This window comes from Lytechinus pictus, chromosome 11 (genome assembly GCF_037042905.1).
Source record: "Lytechinus pictus isolate F3 Inbred chromosome 11, Lp3.0, whole genome shotgun sequence".
NCBI classification, from domain to species: domain Eukaryota; kingdom Metazoa; phylum Echinodermata; class Echinoidea; order Temnopleuroida; family Toxopneustidae; genus Lytechinus; species Lytechinus pictus.
This window is the reverse complement of record NC_087255.1, coordinates 34,449,322-34,471,416: the sequence shown is the minus strand read 5'-3', so window position 1 is coordinate 34,471,416 and position 22,095 is coordinate 34,449,322. Positions and strand designations below refer to the sequence as shown.

The 22,095-nt window shown below is 35.6% G+C and overlaps 1 protein-coding gene across 1 annotated transcript; it reads left to right on the top strand.

The window, feature by feature from the left end:
- Positions 1-1,305: 1,305 nt before the first annotated feature.
- On the top strand, positions 1,306-20,791 carry LOC129271247 (HAUS augmin-like complex subunit 3). Its single transcript, XM_064106411.1, has 14 exons — positions 1,306-1,549; positions 5,440-5,718; positions 6,933-7,049; positions 8,008-8,091; positions 10,125-10,236; positions 11,145-11,324; positions 12,351-12,493; positions 13,029-13,163; positions 13,590-13,773; positions 14,135-14,287; positions 15,190-15,286; positions 15,749-15,893; positions 16,979-17,156; positions 17,758-20,791. The coding sequence occupies exons 2-14, from the start codon at positions 5,540-5,542 to the stop codon at positions 17,884-17,886; spliced, it is 1,836 nt and encodes a 611-aa protein (XP_063962481.1). The 5' UTR covers positions 1,306-1,549; positions 5,440-5,539; the 3' UTR covers positions 17,887-20,791.
- Positions 20,792-22,095: the final 1,304 nt, after the last annotated feature.

The following is a 22,095-nucleotide window of genomic DNA, read 5'->3' as shown; positions in this document are numbered from 1 at the left end:
GTGCCATATATCTTTTCATGAAAATGCATGATAAAGGTTAAATTTATCCACTCATTTGCATCACCTGACGCATCGACAACATGCAACAACCATGCATGCTTTCAAAAATCTTCTTATGTGTGGTTTGGGGGGTACTTCAGGGAAAGGTCGTAGACGATGTAATTTTCAATGTTTGGATTGATTATTTTATATTTTGATTCGATTTAATTAGACGGGCGTGTATAGGGGCGTATATAGCTCGATTAGAAGCCATATTTTCGATAGGCCCACTCGATCAGTCATCCCTGCGGGTTTGTTTATCTTCTTCTTTTTTTCATTCTGTATTATAAATATCGGTTGTATACGTTCATGACGTACTTATTTACTGGGTAACTTGATGTATTATTTATGAAGTTATTGTGATGTATGAATTCAGTTTATGTTTGTATTCACTGGAGAAGCAATAAAAGAATACTTTAAAACAAACCAAAAATGAATGAGTCCCGGCTGAATTAACACCCACTAACATTACCATAATATTATTGTTATCATATTTGTCATAATATTCATCACTTTTAAACATGATGTTCGACCTTAAATTACTGGGGAATGAAGAAATTTAACCAAATTCACCTTCATTTTGTAGCGAACCCCCCCCCTTTTTTTTTGCTTGTCAAATTTAAATTGTTCCCATGGCCCTGAAAGAAGAGCCGATCGCAGTTACTCGTAAAAGGTAGTATCTCACTATAATGCGAGCTGGATATCATAATTACTAGTATACATGCTCATATAGTTAATAAATATAGCGCATATCACTGCCATATAATGGGTCCCTATATGAGCCCTTAAAGAAGACAGAAAAAAAACACATGAAGGAATTAAAGGAGAGAAAATTGCTGGCAATCGTGGCACTCAGTTAGCTATAGTATAAAAAGGGAAATATGATGTTAACTCCCCACAAACATGACAAATGAATAAGGTGAGCGTTGGTGTGATCTTTTTTTGGGGGGGAGGGGGATTTAAATTTCAATAAAAACGGGACTTACACCTTGTATTCATGAAAAGGTTATAGGTCTAGACTCGATATCAGGTAAAAATTTGACAAGTAAAAATTAAAAAATAAAAAGAAAGAAAGAAAAATGTCCTTAATTGCGTATGCACACGATATATTCCCCTCACAAATGGCTTTAAAAAGGGTGGGGGCACGGACCTGGACTGGATCCATCACAACAAACTAACCCACACCCCCCCCCCCCCCAAAAAAAAAAAAAAAAAAAAAAAAATTATCCTACGTTTCGTAAAACTCTGCGCGTGCCGATGCCGGGTAAATTCAAAATATTGGCGGCACATGCACAGTATACGGTACCGGTACAGGCTCACAGCTGCTGCTCAGACGAGCCCGGCCTGCATGTGCAAGATACTTATCCTCAGCGCAGCTCAGCAGCTCAACCCCGGGGCCGGAGCGGCGCATCGCCAGGTCGTATACCGTGTACTAGTCTATAGTCTACCGTGGATAACAAAATAATGCCAACACTGACAGCTATGTTACAGCCCTTTCATTAGGAGTTTGGTAGGTTTCCATATTAATCATCACTTTAATTAGCTCCCCAGTACTGGTATAGTCACGTATTGTACTATTATTAGTACCGGACACTATTATGATTCCGGACGCGCATATTACTGCGTTCTAACTTCTAAAACAAATTCGTACCGTAACTAAGACTTCCGCAATTCAATTTCACAGAGCAATACATAGAACAAGATTGCAAAAACAAGGCGAAAAATCCAACTTTTACCTAATTATCTCTAAAAATGACAGAAAATGCTTAAAATATCATATAACATATATTTTCTAACGGAAATATGGGCCTGATTTGCCGAATTTCAATCTCGTCCACTCCTTCGATCAAATGATGAGGTGTGGTGTATTGTAGGTGATCGTCGACGGCTAGTTCTCAAGGTACCCGTGTGCGAGGTTTACCGTGAGTAGAGCCGTCGATCGGCAGCGCATCGATAGAACTTGATGAGCGTCACGATACGAACGCGAGCATATATATTATAATATTATTGGAAAGTGCCATGGTCATGGAACATGCAGCTAACAAGACAAAATAAAATAAGTTATCAAACACAAATTTGTTACCAACATCTGCTCAGATTCGATATAAAAAAGCAAATAATACTTAGAATTTACTCATGATATGATATAAGAAGAAAAAAAATCACAAAAATTTGTTCTTACATCATTATAATCAAGGATATCTTTACCCGTCCGGCGCGCGTCCGAAATCATGATGTAATTTGTCGCGCACGAAAATAATTGTTTTTCGTGGAGGGGTATGCGGCAAGTGCGATGCAAAGAAAATGGTTGGTAAATATAAAATAATTTTATCATATTCATAATTTTCATAATATTTGGAATAGCAAGTGTGAATTTTTCTTGATTGTATTTCCTCTAGTTGTCATTTTTAAAGCACTTAAATAAAGGTGTCCGGCAATAGGATACACTGCCATACTTCCAAAAGGGTAGCTGGTGGTATAATTAATACGATAGTGAACTCAAAAGGGCTTGCCTAGGGGCTAGGCTAGGCCACTCATTCAATGAACAAGGTTATGATATAACCTTGTTCTCAGTTATATCTCCATGTGTGGCAAAATAAGGATGGCAATGTTTGGCTTATTTTCTCTTTTTCTTTGGGACAAATGCTTGATTTTTTTACACTGACAGTTTCCATTACACCTATTTGTCATACAACTTGGCCCTTAAGTAAATTTGATTCTTTAAATTATTTTTTTCTTAATTAAAAATAGAGATTAAAAAAATGTAAATTTTCTTGCCATATTATTTTCCACCAATAGAGGGCGTACACAAAAATATGCCCAAAATTCAAGTTTTTGAGCGCTCTAGTGAATACAAAAAATTATTCCCAAGTTACTTATGAAAAATAAATTGCAACTGTATAGAAATTAGTAATTTTGGTCACAAAAATGATATTTTAATGATTTTTTAAAGTGTGTGCTCTGTACAGCATTGCCATTGGCATGCCATAGTCTTACCTGCAGATTCCCCACAGGCAGGGTGGTTGCAGTGAACAAGTGGGCTAAGCTAAATAATTAACGACGGTACAGATCTAACCTAGCCAGGAGGCTTCTAGAGAGTAAAACTCATTTACTAACGGAGTAAGCCTATGTTAGTAAATGATTTTTACTCTCTAGAAGCCTCCTGGCTAATCTAACACAGGGTCAGGGAGCTTCGCGGGCCGGAGCCCAGGACTCGTCTGTGTAATAATTAATACGATAAGTACTACTAGTACTAGTATAGGCAGACATATATACTCTCCAAAATGGGATAGAATGGGGTCGCAATAGCACTCCAAATAAAAAGGGAAAAAGTAAATTATTCAAGACTTACCTCGATTATAATGGATTGAAGGTCTATCGGACAGAATCTGACATCGAGGCACAAACTGGACCCTCAAAAAAAGGAAAAGTTAGACCTCTGTCGCGTTCGTTCTCGGTATTGATCGGCCATTTATTTTTTTCAATTTTGACAGAAGGAGAACGAACGAGACAGAACTGTTCCTTTTTTTTAGCTCCCTGTGTTAATGTAGATCTAGATCTTACTGCGGCAGCCCGAACTCAGTACCGGTACACTGTCTGAAGACGTGTCGAGGTCCCCGGGGCAAATCTAGATCTAGAAACTAGAATGTCATGAACTGAAGACTTGTCATGCTTGTGTGATACTGATAATATGCCTCGAGTCGTTCTAACGCTACAGTTTAACATACTTTAGACTAATATCCATTATCCATGCTATCATTCTAAAGTTAGAAATCTACTCCAATAAAAGGTTGATCACATGTTATACGACTGAGGGGCAGGCTAAAGATTTAAGATATAATTCAAAAAGACTAACTTTACGGGAAGTTCGTTCAACATCATGACCATTTTTGTTATTGCATGATTTGGAGGTTTTAGAAAATCCATCAAAGAGATAATGTATAAAGTTATTAGAATTTCAATTTTTTTTATTTGTGACATGCAAGCAGCTTCACATGTATTGTGAAGTTAAAGAAGTCAATGGAATGTCATTTTCAACAGACAAATTATTCGGTACGGCACCGCTCCGGAATTTCTTACTCATTTAATGAACAAGGTTATACAGTACCGTAAATGATATTTTTCACTATCCATGTTTGCCAAAACAAGGTTGGCAATGTTTGGCTTATTTTCTCTTTTTCTTTGGAACAAATGCTTGATTGTTTGACACTGTCAGATTCCATTACAGCTAATCATCATATAACTTGGCTCTCAAGTAAATTTGATTCTTTTGATTAATTTTTCAAAATTAAAAATAGAGATTGAAAAATGAAAATATTCTTGCCGTATCACTTTCCACCAATAGAGGGCGTAAACAAAAATATGCCAAAAATTCAAGTTTTTGAGCGCTCTGGTGAATACAAAAATGATTCCCAAGTTACTAATGAAATGGTTTTGATTTATTTCCATTTGTCTAGTTGCCAACTCGCCTACTTTCATTTGGTCTACCATCAGTTCGTCCACTCACCACATGGTCTACTTTCATTTAGTCTAATGCCATTCCGTCTAATAGCCAGTTGGTCCAAAAGCCATTTCGTCCATATACCATTTGGTCTAATTAAACTAAAGTGTTAATTGTGCAAAATGAATGAAAATTAGAAGGAGAGAACTTTTCGTTTTTTTGAGGTTCCAGTTTGTGCCCAGATGTCAGAAAAATGGGTATTAGACGAAATGGTAACTAATAGACGAACTGGTGATTAGACGAAGTGATGATTGGACCAAATGGTTATTGGACTAAATGGTTGTTAGACGAAATGTAGATGGACGGAATGGCATTAGACTAAATGAATGTAGACCATGTGGTGAGTGGACGAGATGGCAGTGGACGAATTGGCAATTTACAGTGGTTTTGGCTCCATCAACTGAGTCTTTCAGGAACCACCTGGAACCACTCGCCCTCCGTTAGCTCTCCAGTCAAGTCTATGCATCTTTTTACTTGCACTATTTAGTCTAATTTTGTTCAGTTGCACCAAATGTCACAATACACCAGTCGGTGGACTGTACGTTATCAGAAGAAGAAGATGTCATGTGTTTTTGTGACTGTGGCTTCAATGAAGTACAAGTCTATGACTAGATCTATACTCTACGAAGAAGACTGTACTCAACAGAAGAAGAAGTTCAATGCATGCATTTAATAAACATGTTTTGTGTCTACGTTCTATTATGTTGATATTTCCTGTTCTTACTGTTTTCTCTAAGGGAGCATGTTGCTCAACAAGTGCAAGGTTCTTGAGGTGCTAGGGCTACCTGTTTTTTTTTCACCTTTGTTCATTTTATATTCCAACAACATAATTCAATTGAATTGAATTAGATGTGACCCTGTTTTACCTAAATTTCCTATTTTTATCTTTTTATCTCCAGGCAAGGAGTATAATTGGAAAGTAAAAGCTAATTCAAACCAAATCCACCAGGCCTAGTCTTTCTCATGAGTTTGAATTGAATTTTGATGCTGTAAAACAGAATGAATTATGGGAAGAAACTGAAGGAGACGCTGAAGCGTCTAGACTACCCAGAAGCCCATGAGCTACAAGCTGAGGCATTTGATTGGTTGTTTGAGAATGATGCCATAGCTCCTTTCTTGGATTGGTTCATTGACAATGTAGGACCAGCAAATGTACTTTCCAGCCAAGAAATTACAGAGTAAGTATTAAGAATACCAAGTCAGTTCTTGAAAACAAACCACTCGTTGCAAGGGGGAGGGGTGTCTGTATACTATCAGACAAGATGATTGATGAATGATCAATTTTATTGGGTTTATTGAAAAATAGATATTTAGGGGAAAATCATTCCTGAAAGAATATTATCTGTGATGTTCAATATCTATGATTGTTTTGTCAAAGTATTATATCTAGATCATGGGGGCAAGGGGAGGGGAGGGGGGGTGAACTCGTTGCATTTCATTAAACATTTGTCATCTGTTAAAATGATAATCGGTTAAAAGTTTGACTGTAAAAGCTGGCTATTCATTTCATCAGTCATGACAACTTTCACTGATTTTGATTGAGTAAGAAGCACAAGTTCCTGACCGTTACCAGGGTTCCCAGCCCATCAGGGAAAATTATATTTTTTCCAGTCAGGGAAAAATCAGGGAATTTGAATTAAAAATACCTCAAATCAGGGGAAAATGCCTCAAATGAGGGGGAAATCATGGAATTTTGATCAGCCCATAAGTCAAAAGCATGGTAGTCAGACTCTGTTATATTTTGTTGTATATCAAAACAACATCCATTGAATGACTGGTTATGGTGGTACTAATTACATTTACATGTTATTGTTTTTATACTGAAAATACATGTAATTCACTGCAACAACTTAGAAAACATGCGAAACTGGGAATAGGTTTAAATAATTATCAGGGAATTTTGTTTTCTTGAAAAGCTGGGAAACCTGTGTTACAATGGTAACTGTCGGATACTTTGTTGGATAGTACATAATTATCAGATGCCGATCACAAGATTAAACAACTCTTATTATTGTTATCAATATAGTTATTTACCATGCCATGCACTTTTTATTTTTCAATTCAATACCATATTTTTATCATGTTATAGTAAAAATGTAAATTCAGCTCTTGGGTTGCAACTTTGGTACTTTTAGAAAAAAACATTACCGGTATTTAGTCTCGAATTGATGTTAAATAAAATCCATGACATACATAGGAAGAGAAGAGAAGTTTTAGGACATTAAAGGAGTGGAGTTATATTACTATTTACTTGATGAAATAGTTGGCAAGCAACTTTTTAGATGGACATGCATTTTATTCATTAAAACCCCTCTGTTCTATTGTATCATGTGTGTGATTGCTCAAGTACATAGTTCACTCATTGTCTTTCCCACTGCTGTACATGATGTAGGTTTCATGCTTTAGAATCTTCCGGTGATGGAGTACTTGAAGGAGAGAAGCTGGACATAGCCCTGAAGAGCTCAAATACAGGAGATGATGATGATGATCTCTCCCCAGAAAAGCTCAAGTATGTACTTGTTTAGATGCTTATTCCTTGTTTACATTTGCGATGATCAACGTACAATGACCCTGCGTTGATCGTAAGATGCCGCTATGATGTGTTTAAGGTTTACGATGCTGCAATATTGAAAACCTCATAGAATTCTGAGCTAAAGAAAATTGTACACCCTTCTCTGACTGTGAATCCATGGTATGTCTACATTTAGCAGGATATAATTACCCTACAATTGTTTTATAGAGAGCACACCGTTCAAAGATGCCCATGATGGTCACTCAGTAATAGTTCTCTTGATTGTCAACCAAATGTAAACGGGGCATTAACCCTTCATTAATCCCAAATCTGTCATGCTTGACTGCCAGACAGATAAGGGCCTCTCAGCACAAAGGTTTTTCAATGAAAAGGTATTACAAATATGAAAGAACAAACCATAATTGGTCCTGGTTTGTGTCTCAAACAAAATGAGCATTATAACACTGATCATGATTGGTCATTGTGATTTAGAGATTGATTGCAAACCTTTCTTTTTCAGAACCATGGTCGGATTTCCGTATCACTTTATTAATTTACAGGTGTGTTTAATACAGTGTAGTGGATGTTGTTCAGCAACATAATAGAAATGCTGACATCAAGGCATTTGGTCTGTTTTTGACAAGTGCCTCTGTTCTTAGGAGAGGTGATGGCATCTCAGCATCAGATCTTACTAACCATGGCTAAGTTCTTGAAACATTACTTTGAAATGCTAATAAGCTCTATTTCATGAAACTTGGAATGAAGGGTAATCAAGGGTCACTGACCACTTTGCATTAGTTTCAGGTCACATAATCAAGAGAGATCATAATGAATCTTCAGTTTTAAATGATTAATTGTAGGATGTTGTTTACATATATTCTTGCACTGTATTCCAATATTGTTTATACTCTTACCAATGTCAAATTGTCATAGAGCATGATTGTTTTTTACCTAGGGAGGATATAGAAGCCATGGAGGAAGAACTACACAGAGCTCAGAAGAATAGGAAAAGCCTCTTGCAGCTGAGAAATAAATTAAGGTAATCTTCACTTGCTCTTTACACTCCAAACTCACCCATTGACATCAAGTAATATACACAAATCAATAAACATCTCATGTCCTTGAGTGCGTGTTCAATAATTGAATTCAATGTGATTTATTTCATTCAATTAATAGTGACATCGAAAGGTATAAACATAATAATCAAAATACAATTATATGTAATATTAGTATATATATGTGTGAAGGGTAATAAATGGTCACAAATGATGCAGAGTTGTGTTGTAGTATAACTTGCTATCCATGCTGAATGGGATCAAACGGAGAAGATGGGATGTAGATGTTATGACCAATCACTTTGACCATTTTCATATGATATGTGTGAAGGGTACTGATTGGTCACAAATGGCACAGAGAACTTTGTGTTGTAGTATAATTTGCTATCCTTGATTATTGGGATCAAATTACATATATTGCAAATGGAATTTTGCTTTGGACGGCCACCAAAACATACAAATTCGTAGGGAAATAGATAAATTAAGAATGAATTACACTTTATGAATGTACATGTAGTAGTTTGATAAAACGACAAAATAAACCAAAGAGTATGGAAAGAACATAAAAAAACATAATAAAAGGCACAAGCCGAGATCAAAAACGATTTGGAATGTACATTTGCTTTGTTCAAACTTTTTGGACACTTGGTACTTATTGCATTTCCAGTAGTAACAAAAATACCTCTAGAGGTTAATATTGGAAATTTCAGTGTCATGATATAGTAAACTGCGGGCATCCATTGATGTTTGTCTGTTTTTGTGAAATGACAATCTTTGCAGTTGCATATTGTGCAATCCTGGTTCTCTTCTGGATGGCTTTGGCCATGATGTTTATTGATATACCGCATTGCGCAAAATACAGTTTCTCATAACCAACTGTGGGAGGTGGTTATTGCCGTGTTAATCCGTTAAACTTTTCTGTAGAAACACGGATTTGGATCCATAATTTATGAAGAGTGGTAGAGTATGCTTACACTCGTAAGCATTACCAGTCTAGCCTAGAATTGCAACTCCTTCATGCTTTCTGTGCCCTATCGTTTCTATCGCTCCCCCAAAATTGAACACTAAAATTTAAAAACAATAAAATAAATGCATGCAGCCAAGTGCTGCAGTGAATTTTCCTTACCGGGCACCATTTTGGACATACTACAATGCATTGCGAGGTCACGCAAGTTGAATTTCCCGATTTCGGATTGACGCGGTATTTTGGACGCGGAATGTTAGTTAATCGTATTAATCGCTCTGTAGAAATAGGTTGGTTTAAGGGCGATGCGTTTTTTTTTATTCAGAAAAAAAATATATAGTTTTTTAACAATTCTCTGTAGAAACACGCCGTTAGAGATACTACAATGAAGAGCCCTCAAGAGAATATGAATTTAATGGAAACTACAAATTCAAACAGAATCATCTGTATAAAAAATAAGTGATTAATCATATTTCTGTATTTCGATTGTAAAAGTTAGAGATTCGCCTGGACAAATGATTTTCAAACTTTGAATTGCGTTGTGATTTAAAGAATATGCTTTAATCTTTAAATCTTGCTTCTTGTATAGCAGATAGCAAGAAACTAAAGGATATATTGAAAGCAAATACAAACCAGCAGCATTTCATAACACTATGTCAAGTCACTACTCAAATCTGGCCATGTTCCTAACACATACATGTAAGGCATCATTATGAGCAATATACAGTAGGCCTGCATGAATAATAATACACTTATTTACTACTCGATACATTCATTACAGAATAATTATGTTACCAAGTACCTAGACAAGTACTTACTTTTCCTTTCAAAACATTTTGGTTTCTATATAAAATACCTTTATAGGATAAATAATAGTTATCTCAACATGTAGGCATTTTAAGACTAGTTTTTCATAAAACACAGCCAATGAGAAACCACACTCTGTGTTGCGCAAATAACCCTGAAAGTTAAGCTGGTGAGAATGTTGTTTGTGTCATTATTCTAATGTTTTTGTTTAATAAGCTGTTGTTATTTTCATTTTTATCTGGCTAGCCTTCACCATACAGCATTGACCCATCAGATTACAAAGCTCACACCTGTGGAATCACAGACTGAACATCAGTATAAAACCATGTTGGAGAACAGCCAAGAAGATAATATTAAGGTATCATTACCATTCTCTATCTCTGAAGCCATCACTTGCCACTCCAACCACTCACATCCATTTTGCCTCTTCCCACCACAGGTGGAGTTAGAGGCATTTTAGTTTCTTGGCCGTTCATCCGTCAAATTTTTGTTCTTGCGGTAACATAAAAAAATGTTTGATGGATCAACCTTTAAACTATGTATTTGCATAGAGAAGGTCACATACAGGTGACACAACATTTGCTCCTACGACAATTGCTCAGGGCTTAATTTCATATAAGATGTAGGGTTAAGGTTGCAATAGGGTTTTAAGTTAGGTTTAGGGTAGGGTATAGTGTTAAACCCAGGGTTGAAGTTGGCCAGTCGATTAGTGTGTGGAATTTAGAGCGGATTAATTATCGCCAGAGCAAATGTCATGGAACCCACATACATGTGGTCATCATATGAATTAAAAGAAACTCTAGAAATATTGGTGGATTAGATTTAGACTTGGTTCTTGTTTTCATGTAAAAAGGCAATTAAGATGATCTGACTGCATAAGAGCGCCAAGTTGATGTTATAACTCAGTTTTTTAAAGAAATATCGATATAGATTTGAACATTGGATAAAGTGTTTTAGAGAAAGAGTTATTAGAGTGCATAGGCAAATACTTATGGTAATTAGCTGCAGATGTAATATTAGTGAACTATACAAGTTGTTCATCTTGTTACCTTTTTTCATTGATGATTGATAAAAGTGTATAAACCTTACTATTGAAATAATTCATATTTTTTACTTAGATGGTTCTGTGTAAAATATATTGCTTAACAGCTCCTCCTAGTATTAAAGACTTTATGTAAAGCATGAATTAGAAACAATGAATTGTTGTTTGATTTAATGAGTTGTAAAGGATGAATCTTGTAGCAATTACATTTCATCTATTTTTAGGTAAACTCTTCTTTGGATGATCTGAACAAGACCATTACTGAACTTGTAGCTCTGTCTGCCAAGAGCCTGGATACCCAACATGCACCATTCCTATCCCAGCAGCCTCTGCAAGCTATCCACCAATCAGAGGAAGGCTATACCCAGGCCCTCAAGCACTTCACCAAGAGACAATTTTTTGAAGTGAGTTTCCATCTTTGAGAGTGAAATCTATCCCTTTCTTTGTTTCAGTCGCACTAACGAAACCAACTCCAAACCGATGACATGTCATCGGTTATGACGTAATAGTTTTTTTGTGGCTGGGGCTAGTTTTGATGGTGTGACTGTAACTTTTATGTTAAGAGTTCAAATTGTCTGAAAAAAAAAAAAATAATGATCATTTTCAGGATCAGGTTCGATGTCCATGGTTTTTATAGTTATCTCCTGAAATTCCTTGTGTAATTGAGACTTTCATTCGATATACCTGTATCGGCTGGGGAAATTATGAAAGAGAAATGACGTCAGAAAGAGGAAGAAGCAATATTGACCCTGAATAGGTTTTATAATATGTTTTTAAATTAAATGTTATGCCCAGGGAAAGTTTTGCAATCATGGTAATTTTGCCTTTTTGGTGACTATCATGAAACATAGCTGAGCAACCAATCACAGTCAAGGTTTCCAAGGTAGTTACCATTTGGACAAAATTACCATAATCGGAAGTCCTTTTTGAAATGGGCTTGAGAAATGATTATCTACATGATCTTTGATTTGGAAATTATTACATGTGAATAAAATCTTCCATTCATTGAATTTACTGGATCTAATAGAAAAGCTTTACCTTTGCGAACAATGAATTGAATTAATACATAGCAGGTAACCCCCTACAACAATTGCTGATTGAAGAGAAAATGTTGTAAATACCTTTACTAATAGGTAAAGGTTTAAGTTGTATGAGTTTGGTTATAATAATAATAATAGCTGGATTCATAAAGCACTATTTACAAAGCGCTGCTATTATTACCCTGGCTTTAGCTGCACTGTCCATAATAGGCGCTCAAGCATTCAAGAAATGTCTTCCTACCGATTACCCATTCACCTCACCTGAGGTGAGTGCAGCACAATACATGGCTTGGAGCCGAGCTCATGTCCCTAAAGACGACCACTGGACCACGATGCCCCCATGGTGAGAAAAGGGTTCATTGTATTTTGATTGTATTGTTTTATGTACAGGGCATTGCACAGTTAGCAGGATACAGCGAAGGGTCACGGTACGAGCTTCTAGAGGTCAGTGAACCAGGATCTCTTGTGATTCGTGGAGAGCAAGGTCATGTGACGAAGGCGGATAGCGAAGAATTATCAAGGCTGAAAATGATGTAAGTCAAACGTTTTCATTTTTCCCATTGGTTCCTATTCTCAAGTCCAGTTTAGCTTTGACCATGGTTTAAGTCGGTGCTAAATTATGACAAGCCCAATATGTTAAAATTGTATTAACATTGTACATTTTGATATTGATTGTGTTCTTTTTCCAAACTTGAATGGTGAAGTAAACTATTTACGTTATCATTCCTAAACATGAATTGATTGAGCTCCAAATATGCTGTCGAATTGAATAATTGAACGCAGTTGGCCATCAATAGTTAAACCACAAATTAGTCCATAGTTTAAATGAAACGCAAGCTCCGTATATGGGCCAGTGAATACAGACTGCTGTTTAAATATCATATTACTTTGTGCTTATTGGGTGTACAGATGAAAAGTGCTAGTCAAAATTTTAAAAAAATGTTAAGATATAAGGGCCCTGTTTCATAAAACCAGTGATCAATAACAAATGCTGAGTTGTATCAATGGTAACATTTATATGATGATACTATGATTAATGACTGAATCTTGTTTTAAATTTGTGTACAGATACCCGACCAGTCAACGAGGTTACATGAAAGCTGTTCTTGAGGAGAGTAGAGTAGCTGCAGCTCACAGACTGGCTGAGAAGAGGCTTGATTCAATCTCACATCAGGTCTATCCTAGAGATGTACACAATCTTAGGTAATGATATACTACAACATTAATATAACGATAAATGATTGAAAGCATTTAAGTCAATTTTTTATACAAGGATAACTTGTCCACCAAAGTTTAAGGGGTTTACGTGATATAGTTCAAACTTTCAACAGTTTTCTAAAATGTTTTTTTTTTATATAACCACCCAGTCTTTCAGAAAAAAAAAAATTCAGTTTCAAGGAGTCAAGCCTTTGAAATTAGTGAAAAAATATGTACAGCCACCAGATGAGGTGGTTGGATTTCTTAGAATTTTCCCAAGGGGTGCAGCCCCGAAGGAAAATTGTCACATAATGGGGTAAAGACCAATCACCTGCTTGGATTATTATTATGACAGATATAATTTTAGATATTTAAATGTACAAGAGGAGGACAGGATTGATGTTATTTTCATTTGTTCTTTCCCATTCCCAGTGAGAAGTTGGAACAATGTGAACGGCAGAAGAATGCTGCCCTCAACCAAGCCGTTCACATATGGGAGAATGATATCCCTCGTTTGTTAGAGGTCAATGCCTCCTTGCAAGCTACTCATATTCTATCGGGTGATTACAATCTCAAGATTGCCAGACAGGACTACTTCACATCAAAACAAGACAAGGTATTCATATGTACATACTGGTAGATGATATTTTATGTTATGGTACAAGTATGCCAATTAGTTTCAGGTTAAAGCCTGCATACAGGCCCTTGTCTTTCTCCTGTTAATGTCCACAATCATAGTGTTGATTATTATGGCAGTTGAACTAAGATCACCTTTACCTTATGAAAACATTTTGGCGGCAGGTGCAATACATAGTTTTTAAAAAGAATTTTGAATTTTTCATTGATCTTGGAAAGGCTTGCTTTTTGAAGATTAATCATTATTTTGGATATTTACAGATAAATTTTCCTGGCAAGAAAGTACGTAGTGTGTTGATCATCACTATTATCTTCATTCGTTTTGTTTCCACTGTGTTTAGCTTATTGAGCTGCTTTCAGTTCAGAGGGCGCGTAAAGAGTTTGTTGACATGGCCTACGAGGTTGAAGCACATCATCACAGAGCTACACATAGACTAATGACTGCATCCACCAAACTTCTACATCATAATCTAACCATGCATCATAAATCAATGGTAAGAAAGAATTTATTATTTATTATTATATGCTTCACATCACTTGTACCGACAAGGCCAACAGCAAACTGAATCATTGTCCCCAGGGTCTCTTCTCCTGATAATCACTGATAGAGAATGTGCTGAATGTGCATGACAGAAGGATTACTTCAAAACAAAATAACTTCAAGAAATTTCTTATTTATTATTATTTCTTTTGTGTCACCTGTGCTTGCAGGGCAAAAAGTGAATCATTATGACCCCAGGGTCAGTCCCAATATCACTGATTGAGGATGTGGAGAATGGCTATGATCGAAGGATTACTTCACAACAAAATAACTTTCAAGTGACTTTGAACGCAGGGTGTGATCAAAGCAAATTGCAATTATTATTGTTATTTATTCGGCATTTTTATTTTTTTGAAACAATAGAGAGCACAGATTGACATTCATAAAAGAGTCAATGAGAAGAGCAATTTCAGTCATGTTGCATGATAAAGAAAATAAAACTAGGATGAGAGCTGGAGAGGGTGCCTGGATGGTAACCATAACCCACTGGTCTTCCTCCCCAGATATGCTTGGGAAAGAAGTAGTTGTGTTTTCTTTACTGACTCTCGCCTTGTAGTCACAAGTTCACATGTTTGAATCCTATTTGCATCTTTTGACTGCTCACTGCTCAAATACTCCCCAGGGAGTGGAGATAGTGGGATATGTGGGCTAGCCTGAAATTATTGAGTAGGATAAAGATCTGTAAAAATGCAATGTTTTCATTTGATCAGCGCTACTTAAAGCGGAAATATTATTATTAGATGTTGATGAAGAACAGCTTTTTCCATAGTTTGTTTTCTTCCTGAATGAAAAAATGAATGAATAAATAAAATCATTGTTAATATATGATGCTACTCTTTTTGTTCCATTTTACAGACCTTCCTGTCTGATCCTGACTTGCAAGTTAATAATGAAACAAGAAGTACAGTGGACAATAGAGATCAAACAGTCAACAGGTTACATGAGATGATTGGTAGGTCTTCATTTATTACCTCATTCAGACCTTTGCTTGAGTTGTGCTGTTTACACCTTCTAAGTCAAATTTTGCCTAATGAAATCAAACAGATTTTTGTGATCCAAAGAAGTTTGACGTAGGCATGTTCACCTGTATAGATTAGGTGGTTGAAATGGAGAAATTATATGTATATTAGGAAACGGGGACTGTTTGGGTAGTTCAGGGCTACATGCAATTCGATATGGTTGTAGGATTGTATTCTGCCTTTTAATTGAGGAGCTTTAATGATTGGAATTACCTGCCTGAGTCTGTTGTAAGTGCAACTAGTCTGTACAACTATTCCCTGAAGTACAGACCTTACCAAAACTAAGAAAATCATTGAGGGACACAATAGCATATTGCTTTATGTCTAAATCTCCGATTAAATCCAAATAGTAAGCAAGATTTTGTATTTCACTTGATTTCTCCCAATTATAACAGCACATGATGGAAAGGATGATGAGCAGCTGTTCCTGACATACTCCAGCCTCCTTGATGGTAGTAGAGTCTTTGTCAATAGACTATCATCACTGAGAGACACGCTACGCTTAACATCAGATAGCCAGGAGGGTCGATTAGCCAACCTGTAAGTGGGTCTTTCCATGAAGTTTGGGCACAAATTGTGACATTCCAGCTTAACTCAGTACTAATTATACTATACATTTATTGTTTGTAGGCTTTACATTTGTATTATAAGACCATATATTTTACTGAGACTTTGGGGTCATTTAAGCTTAATTTTTCGTAAAGTTATTGAGCAAAAAAGTGTATAACGCTTTTTCATGGACACGGTGTCCGTGTAGCATCGGGATATTTACATTTAGTGGCTAAATACCTCCGATTTCCTTTGCATATAGTTCTACTTTCAAAGGAAAATTTGAAAATTGTCATTATGCTACTCGGTGTCCACCAAATGTGACATTTCTTAAAGCTACATGGACACTGACAATTTTTTTAATTTTTTTTTTTCTTATGAAACTATGCATAGCAAATCTGAGGTGTTTAGCTACCTGACTTAACAAATGTACATATTATCAAGTGTTGGTCAACCTAATTGCCATAATTTGACTTCTAAGACCAAAAGTAAATATCCCGATGCTACTCAAACACCATGTCCATGTAACAGGGTAACTATCATATGTAACCACAGAGCTGCCAAGTAGTACGATTTTTCCGTATTTAGTACGTTTTTGCTACCAAAATACGGCAGTACGTTTTTTCTTTAAAAAATACGTTTTTTGTATTTTTTTTTTACAAAATCGAAATTTATTGAGAAAAGTCATCTCTATATGTCTCTATTTCATAAAACGTACACAAATATGGTTATTAGCTCAATGTAATTTCAGGTAACTTGTTTTTTTTTCAATCATTTTGTAAAAACCAGGGTGAGATATACACAAGTTTCAATGTTTTTTTTTTTCATCTGCAAGAGCACTGCACTATTTAGCTTGCATGCAGCTTGAGCGCCGTGATGGGCGAGTGCGCCAAGCATTTTATTATGAAATACACTTTTTTGGGGAAAAATACAAAATATTTATCTCACACGGTAAAAATACTGATTTTTTTGGTCAAAATACTGATTTTGGGGGATAAGAATACTGAAAATGCAAAATACAACTTGGCAGCTCTGTAACCATCATATCCATCAATCTTGTCCCTTTGATATAACAGAGAGATGAACTTGGCTCAATGTGAGAACATGGTTTATTCAGGTTCAACTACCAAGGATGGTCAGCCAGTATTAACACCTCCTGCTATACTAGAGAGTATCACTCAACTAGACAGGATACTAGAGAATCTTACACAAAGTATGATGGACTTGATGGGAGACTACAATAATAAACTCAAGGTAAAGGATCGTTTGGATTTTGTGTGGCAAAATTTTCATTTATTTACATGTACTTTCTGATATTGCAATATGAAATGCACAAAGTTAGAAAACAAGTGGTAACTCAACGTGATGTAATGCATCAGAGAAAATGCTGAGAGGCAAGACACATTTTGTTGTCACAAGACAAAAACTGTATCAGTCAAATCCTTCCAAAAAGTTGCGCAAAATAATGTATGTTGAGCCATGAATTCATGAACTCAATTCATTACATCTTTAGAAAATCATCGTGAGAAAGAAATCTAAGAATTTGACAGGAGATCATTTATTTTTCTTGTCGTCCAAAAGAAGATGTTCTCTAGTTTTTAGTTTGAGTATTAATATTTTGACATTTATGAATTCTTCATCCAGGCAAAATGTAATAGAAAAAAAGATGTGTCTATGAGATACATGTATGGTTGGTTAACTATCTAGATAATCAGGTTGGTGTCTATGTAAATCTCAGACACATTTTGAATTGTAGGAACCTACAAAAAATTATTTTTATACTTTTGTCAAAGTAGTGCAAAATCTACACATATTCATGTTAATTTTTCTCATATCATCTTTCTTTTCGTTTTAGACACTGAAGAGTGACCCGTTGTTATCCGAGCAGCGTCAGCTCTTCGTTTACTTCTTCACTGAACCTATTCAGCTGAGGAGACATCTCCAGTCGCTCTCACAGCAACTACAGACTCTGACTATCTCATAAACAATCATTCATTCAAGACGAAGCTCTTTGTTAACTTCTTCACCGAACCTGTTCAGCTGAGGAGACATCTCCAGTCACTCTCACAGCAACTACAGATTCTGACTATCTCATAAACAATCATTCAGTCAAGATGAAGGTCTTTGTTTACTTCTTCACCGAACCTGTTCAGCTGAGGAGACATCTCTAGTCGCTCGCACAGCAACTACAGACTCTATCTCATAAAAAATTAAATTAAAATGATGTAATGTCATGGCTTGTGCCAAATTTTTAAGGGCAGAGACATCAGAGATAAGCACACTACACACAGAGATGCCAGTATTCACCCTTCAGTCTGATTTCGGGCCCTCGCTACTCTCCACCTGCTTAACCAAGGTAGATGCATCTAGTTGAAATTCATTGGTATTCTTCTACAGATTTGAACTCTGTAAAGTAAAGCGTAGCAATTGATTGTGGAGTCACTTTTGTATTGATTGCACTATGATCAATCATATTTAAGAAATCTGTCCCCTCAATCTTTTGCTCAGCTTTTTGATGTGGGGTCCAGATGAGGAAAGATTTGATCCTATTCTCTCTGACATTTTTTGCATGATACCTAGCCACATGTCATTCTTGATATACTGAAATACTGCTAAAGCCAGAAATATTTTTGCTGCAAATTGAACCTGTTGGTGTTCATAATGTCCTGTTGAGAATATTTGTACATAAATAAGCAGAATATAATTTGCATACTTTAGGCTTAAAAAAAAGGTTAGGTTTGTCTGATCGACCGGACAGAATTTCTTCTGCACCACATTCATTTGAAGGTACAACCTAAAGAGGGGTTTTGCATGGACTAACAGATCTGCCAACCAGTACGTTTTTTGGCGTATTTAGTACGTTTTTTCAACCAAAATACGGCATGTTTTTTTTTTAAATACGTTTTTGTAAAACAAAAAAAATTTAAATCGTAATTTATTGAGAAAAATCATCTCTATATGTCTCTATTTCATAAAACTTACACAAATATGGTTATTAGATCAATGTAATTTCAGGTAACTTGTTTTTTTTTCAATCATTTTATTAAAACCAGGGTGAGATATACACATGTTTAAATGTTTTTTTTTCATCTGCAAGAGCAGTGCGCTATTTAGCTTGCATGCAGCTTGAGCGCCGCGATGAGCGAGTGCGCCTCACATTTTATTATGAAATACACTTTTTGGGGGAAAAATACACTTTTTTATCACAGAATACAATTTTTCATTCCCAGAGGTTGGCAGGTCTGGACTAAGCAAATTCAGCTCGCAATAGTTTTTTATTGGTTTATTGTACAGAAAAGCTTTCTGTTTACACATTACAATGTGATATGCACACATCATTATTGTGTATGTGTGTATGAACAATAGACTTAATGCATTCTCTGTGTATTGTGAATATGTGACTTGAGTCGATCTTGGCAGTCTGTTGTATGTTACTCTAATCAAACAAAGCGGGCAAAGAGTTAACAAACCAAAAATATACAAATGCAGTTATTTTGTGAGAAAATTTCAGATTTGGGCAAAGAATTTGATCATATCTCATTCAATGGCGTAATAAAGCACTTATTTATATAAATAAATAAATAAATCATCCAATGCGTGATTTTCCTTGTGCAGCAAAGGCAAAAAGATAAGTAAATAATCGACCGACAAACCAAACTTTCTGATTTTGGCTCATGAGGACAAAACAATTTTTTTTAATACTCCTAGGTTTGGCAAGCTATAGTGTCCAGGTGGGTGTTTCATAAAGCTGTAAGTTAATAGCGACTTTATGAACGAATGGTGATCCTTTCTTGCTGTAAATGTTATACACCTAAATGTTCATTGTTGATGTTTTAGCGTGTGAGAAAGGTTCACCAGTCGTTCTTAAAGTCACTTTTAACTTACGAACAGCTTCATGAAACGGCCGTTGTGATGAAAAAATACATTTGTATTGTGTCACATACATGCATTATTAAATGTTTGATGCTTCCACAGAAATGACATTCCAGGAAAATATCAAAATTTGAAAACTATGCACGAGTGTTTTTTAACACTCATACTGACCAAAGAAATAGGCATGAATCTAACCACATTGGGTGTACTGAGACTAATCTCTGGTTTGGGAAGTTTTTTTTAATGCATATTTGTAATTGGGGGAACTACAAGTGTGCCTTACAAATGAGAATTCATGCAATGGCCTAGGAACACGACTGGATCATTGTATAACCCAATAAACTGCTTTTTATTCTTCTTTAGAATCCCCAAGTTACAATGCTCTGAAGTTGGATTCATTTTGGATAGAAGATAATGAGATATCACTCACATTGGATCAGCTTCTGCAATATTTAACAACTTGTAATAATACAAAGATACTTTAGATCATGCTTTTGCCTGCACATCCCCAAAATTATGGAATGGATTGCCATATGTAATTAAATCCTCTCCATCATTAGGAAAGTTCAAACTTATATTAAAAACCTTCCTTTTTCCGTCAATTCCCATACTTTCTTTTCCCCTTTTCTAAATTTGTTTTTCAAGCATTTCATAAGCTCCTGATTGCAGTGCAGAAGAATATATTTTCTGCACTATATACAAATCAGTGTATTATTATTATCATTACAACTGTGGTCTAATATAAAATGTACAGAGTTTGTATATACGGTCCTTCCCTGTTAAAGGCCTTATGAGGAGGTAACTTTTGTATTACCAGAATGTTTTTGAATGAATACGAATCATGTAGTCATTTACTCTCATGGCATTAATGATTTGCGTTTAAAAAATCATGAATGTGTCTGTAGTGTACATAAAAGAATGCAAATTGTAAATAAAAAAGAAGATATATGCACATTTAGTTCTAGTGTTTCAATGTTTTGTTTCGAATAAATGATTTGAAAAATCTTCACCACCTAGACCATTCTGTTACTATAGATTTGTATATTAGAATGAAACCAGAGTAAAAGGAAACCAAAACCCAAGAAGAGAAACAATCTTATTGGAAAGAGTAAAACAAAAGGAACAATTTAAAGGTGTTTCATCAAAATTGGTTGTGAAATAAGCAAGTTATGGACGTTTGAAAGGTCTTGTTGTACTTTCTATGGGTATCCTCAAATTGGCAAACATGCTCTAAAATGGCTGATTTTCTGGACAACCTTCCATTTGTTTTGTACACAAATTTTCAGATTTTCCCCCTTTATTTTACATATTTCACATCATTTCCTCCTGACCTTCACATGTATGTGGTGTGAATTATATTTTCCCATGACATATGTTATGCCCAGGAGGCAAGATGCAATTTGAAAGATAAAGGGGAAAATCTGAAAAATTGTGTACAAAGCAAATGTCCACAAAACAGCCATTTTGAAGCATGTTTGCCAATTTGAGAATCCCCATAGAAAGTACAAGACCTTTTAAACGTCCATAACTTGCTTATTTCACAACCGATTTTGATGAGACTTTTTAAAATTGTTCCTTTTTATTTTACTCTCTCCAATAAGATTGTTTCGCTTCTTGGATTTTGGTTTCCTTCAAGTGTGAGTTATGTAATGTCCAATCTTATTAATAGGCAGTACCACGCGTCTTCTTAGCATGATCAAACAAATTACTGCATGCAAGTGAAGTGACTTTATGTCACACTTAAATCCTTGTGAAACACCCCCCCCCCCTTGGATCCTGTAATGCAAAGCATAGAGACTGATCATGCTAATGATTTTCAGGATCGATTAAAAAAATCCCATTACGTCCATGTTGCCCAGCAAAGCGTTTCATGAAGTGATATAGTGATCTAACTAATATAGGCTAGCTACTCAAATCCTTGCATCTTATCGGCCAAGAGATGAGTTGCCGTTCAAAATCACTTACAAGGCACTTCATGAAAAGCTCCTCAAAATAAAATGACTAAAATTAACACCCTCACCTTCCCCCAAGTAAAACAATTACAGATACAACAAAATAAACATGATAATGTTGATTTTCATACATATATATATTATGATACTTTATATCATCATCACAGATTACACATAGGGTCAATACTCATATCTATATATATTTATACTGTATGTACGGGTACTCTCAAAATCAACAATCAACTTGTTATCCTATTACTTTTAATTATCAATATTATTAGAATCAGAAATACAAACTCTACTTTCTTAGAATTTCCCCTTTCCTCCAATAATCCTATTGGCTACGAAAACCATACTTTGAATCCATG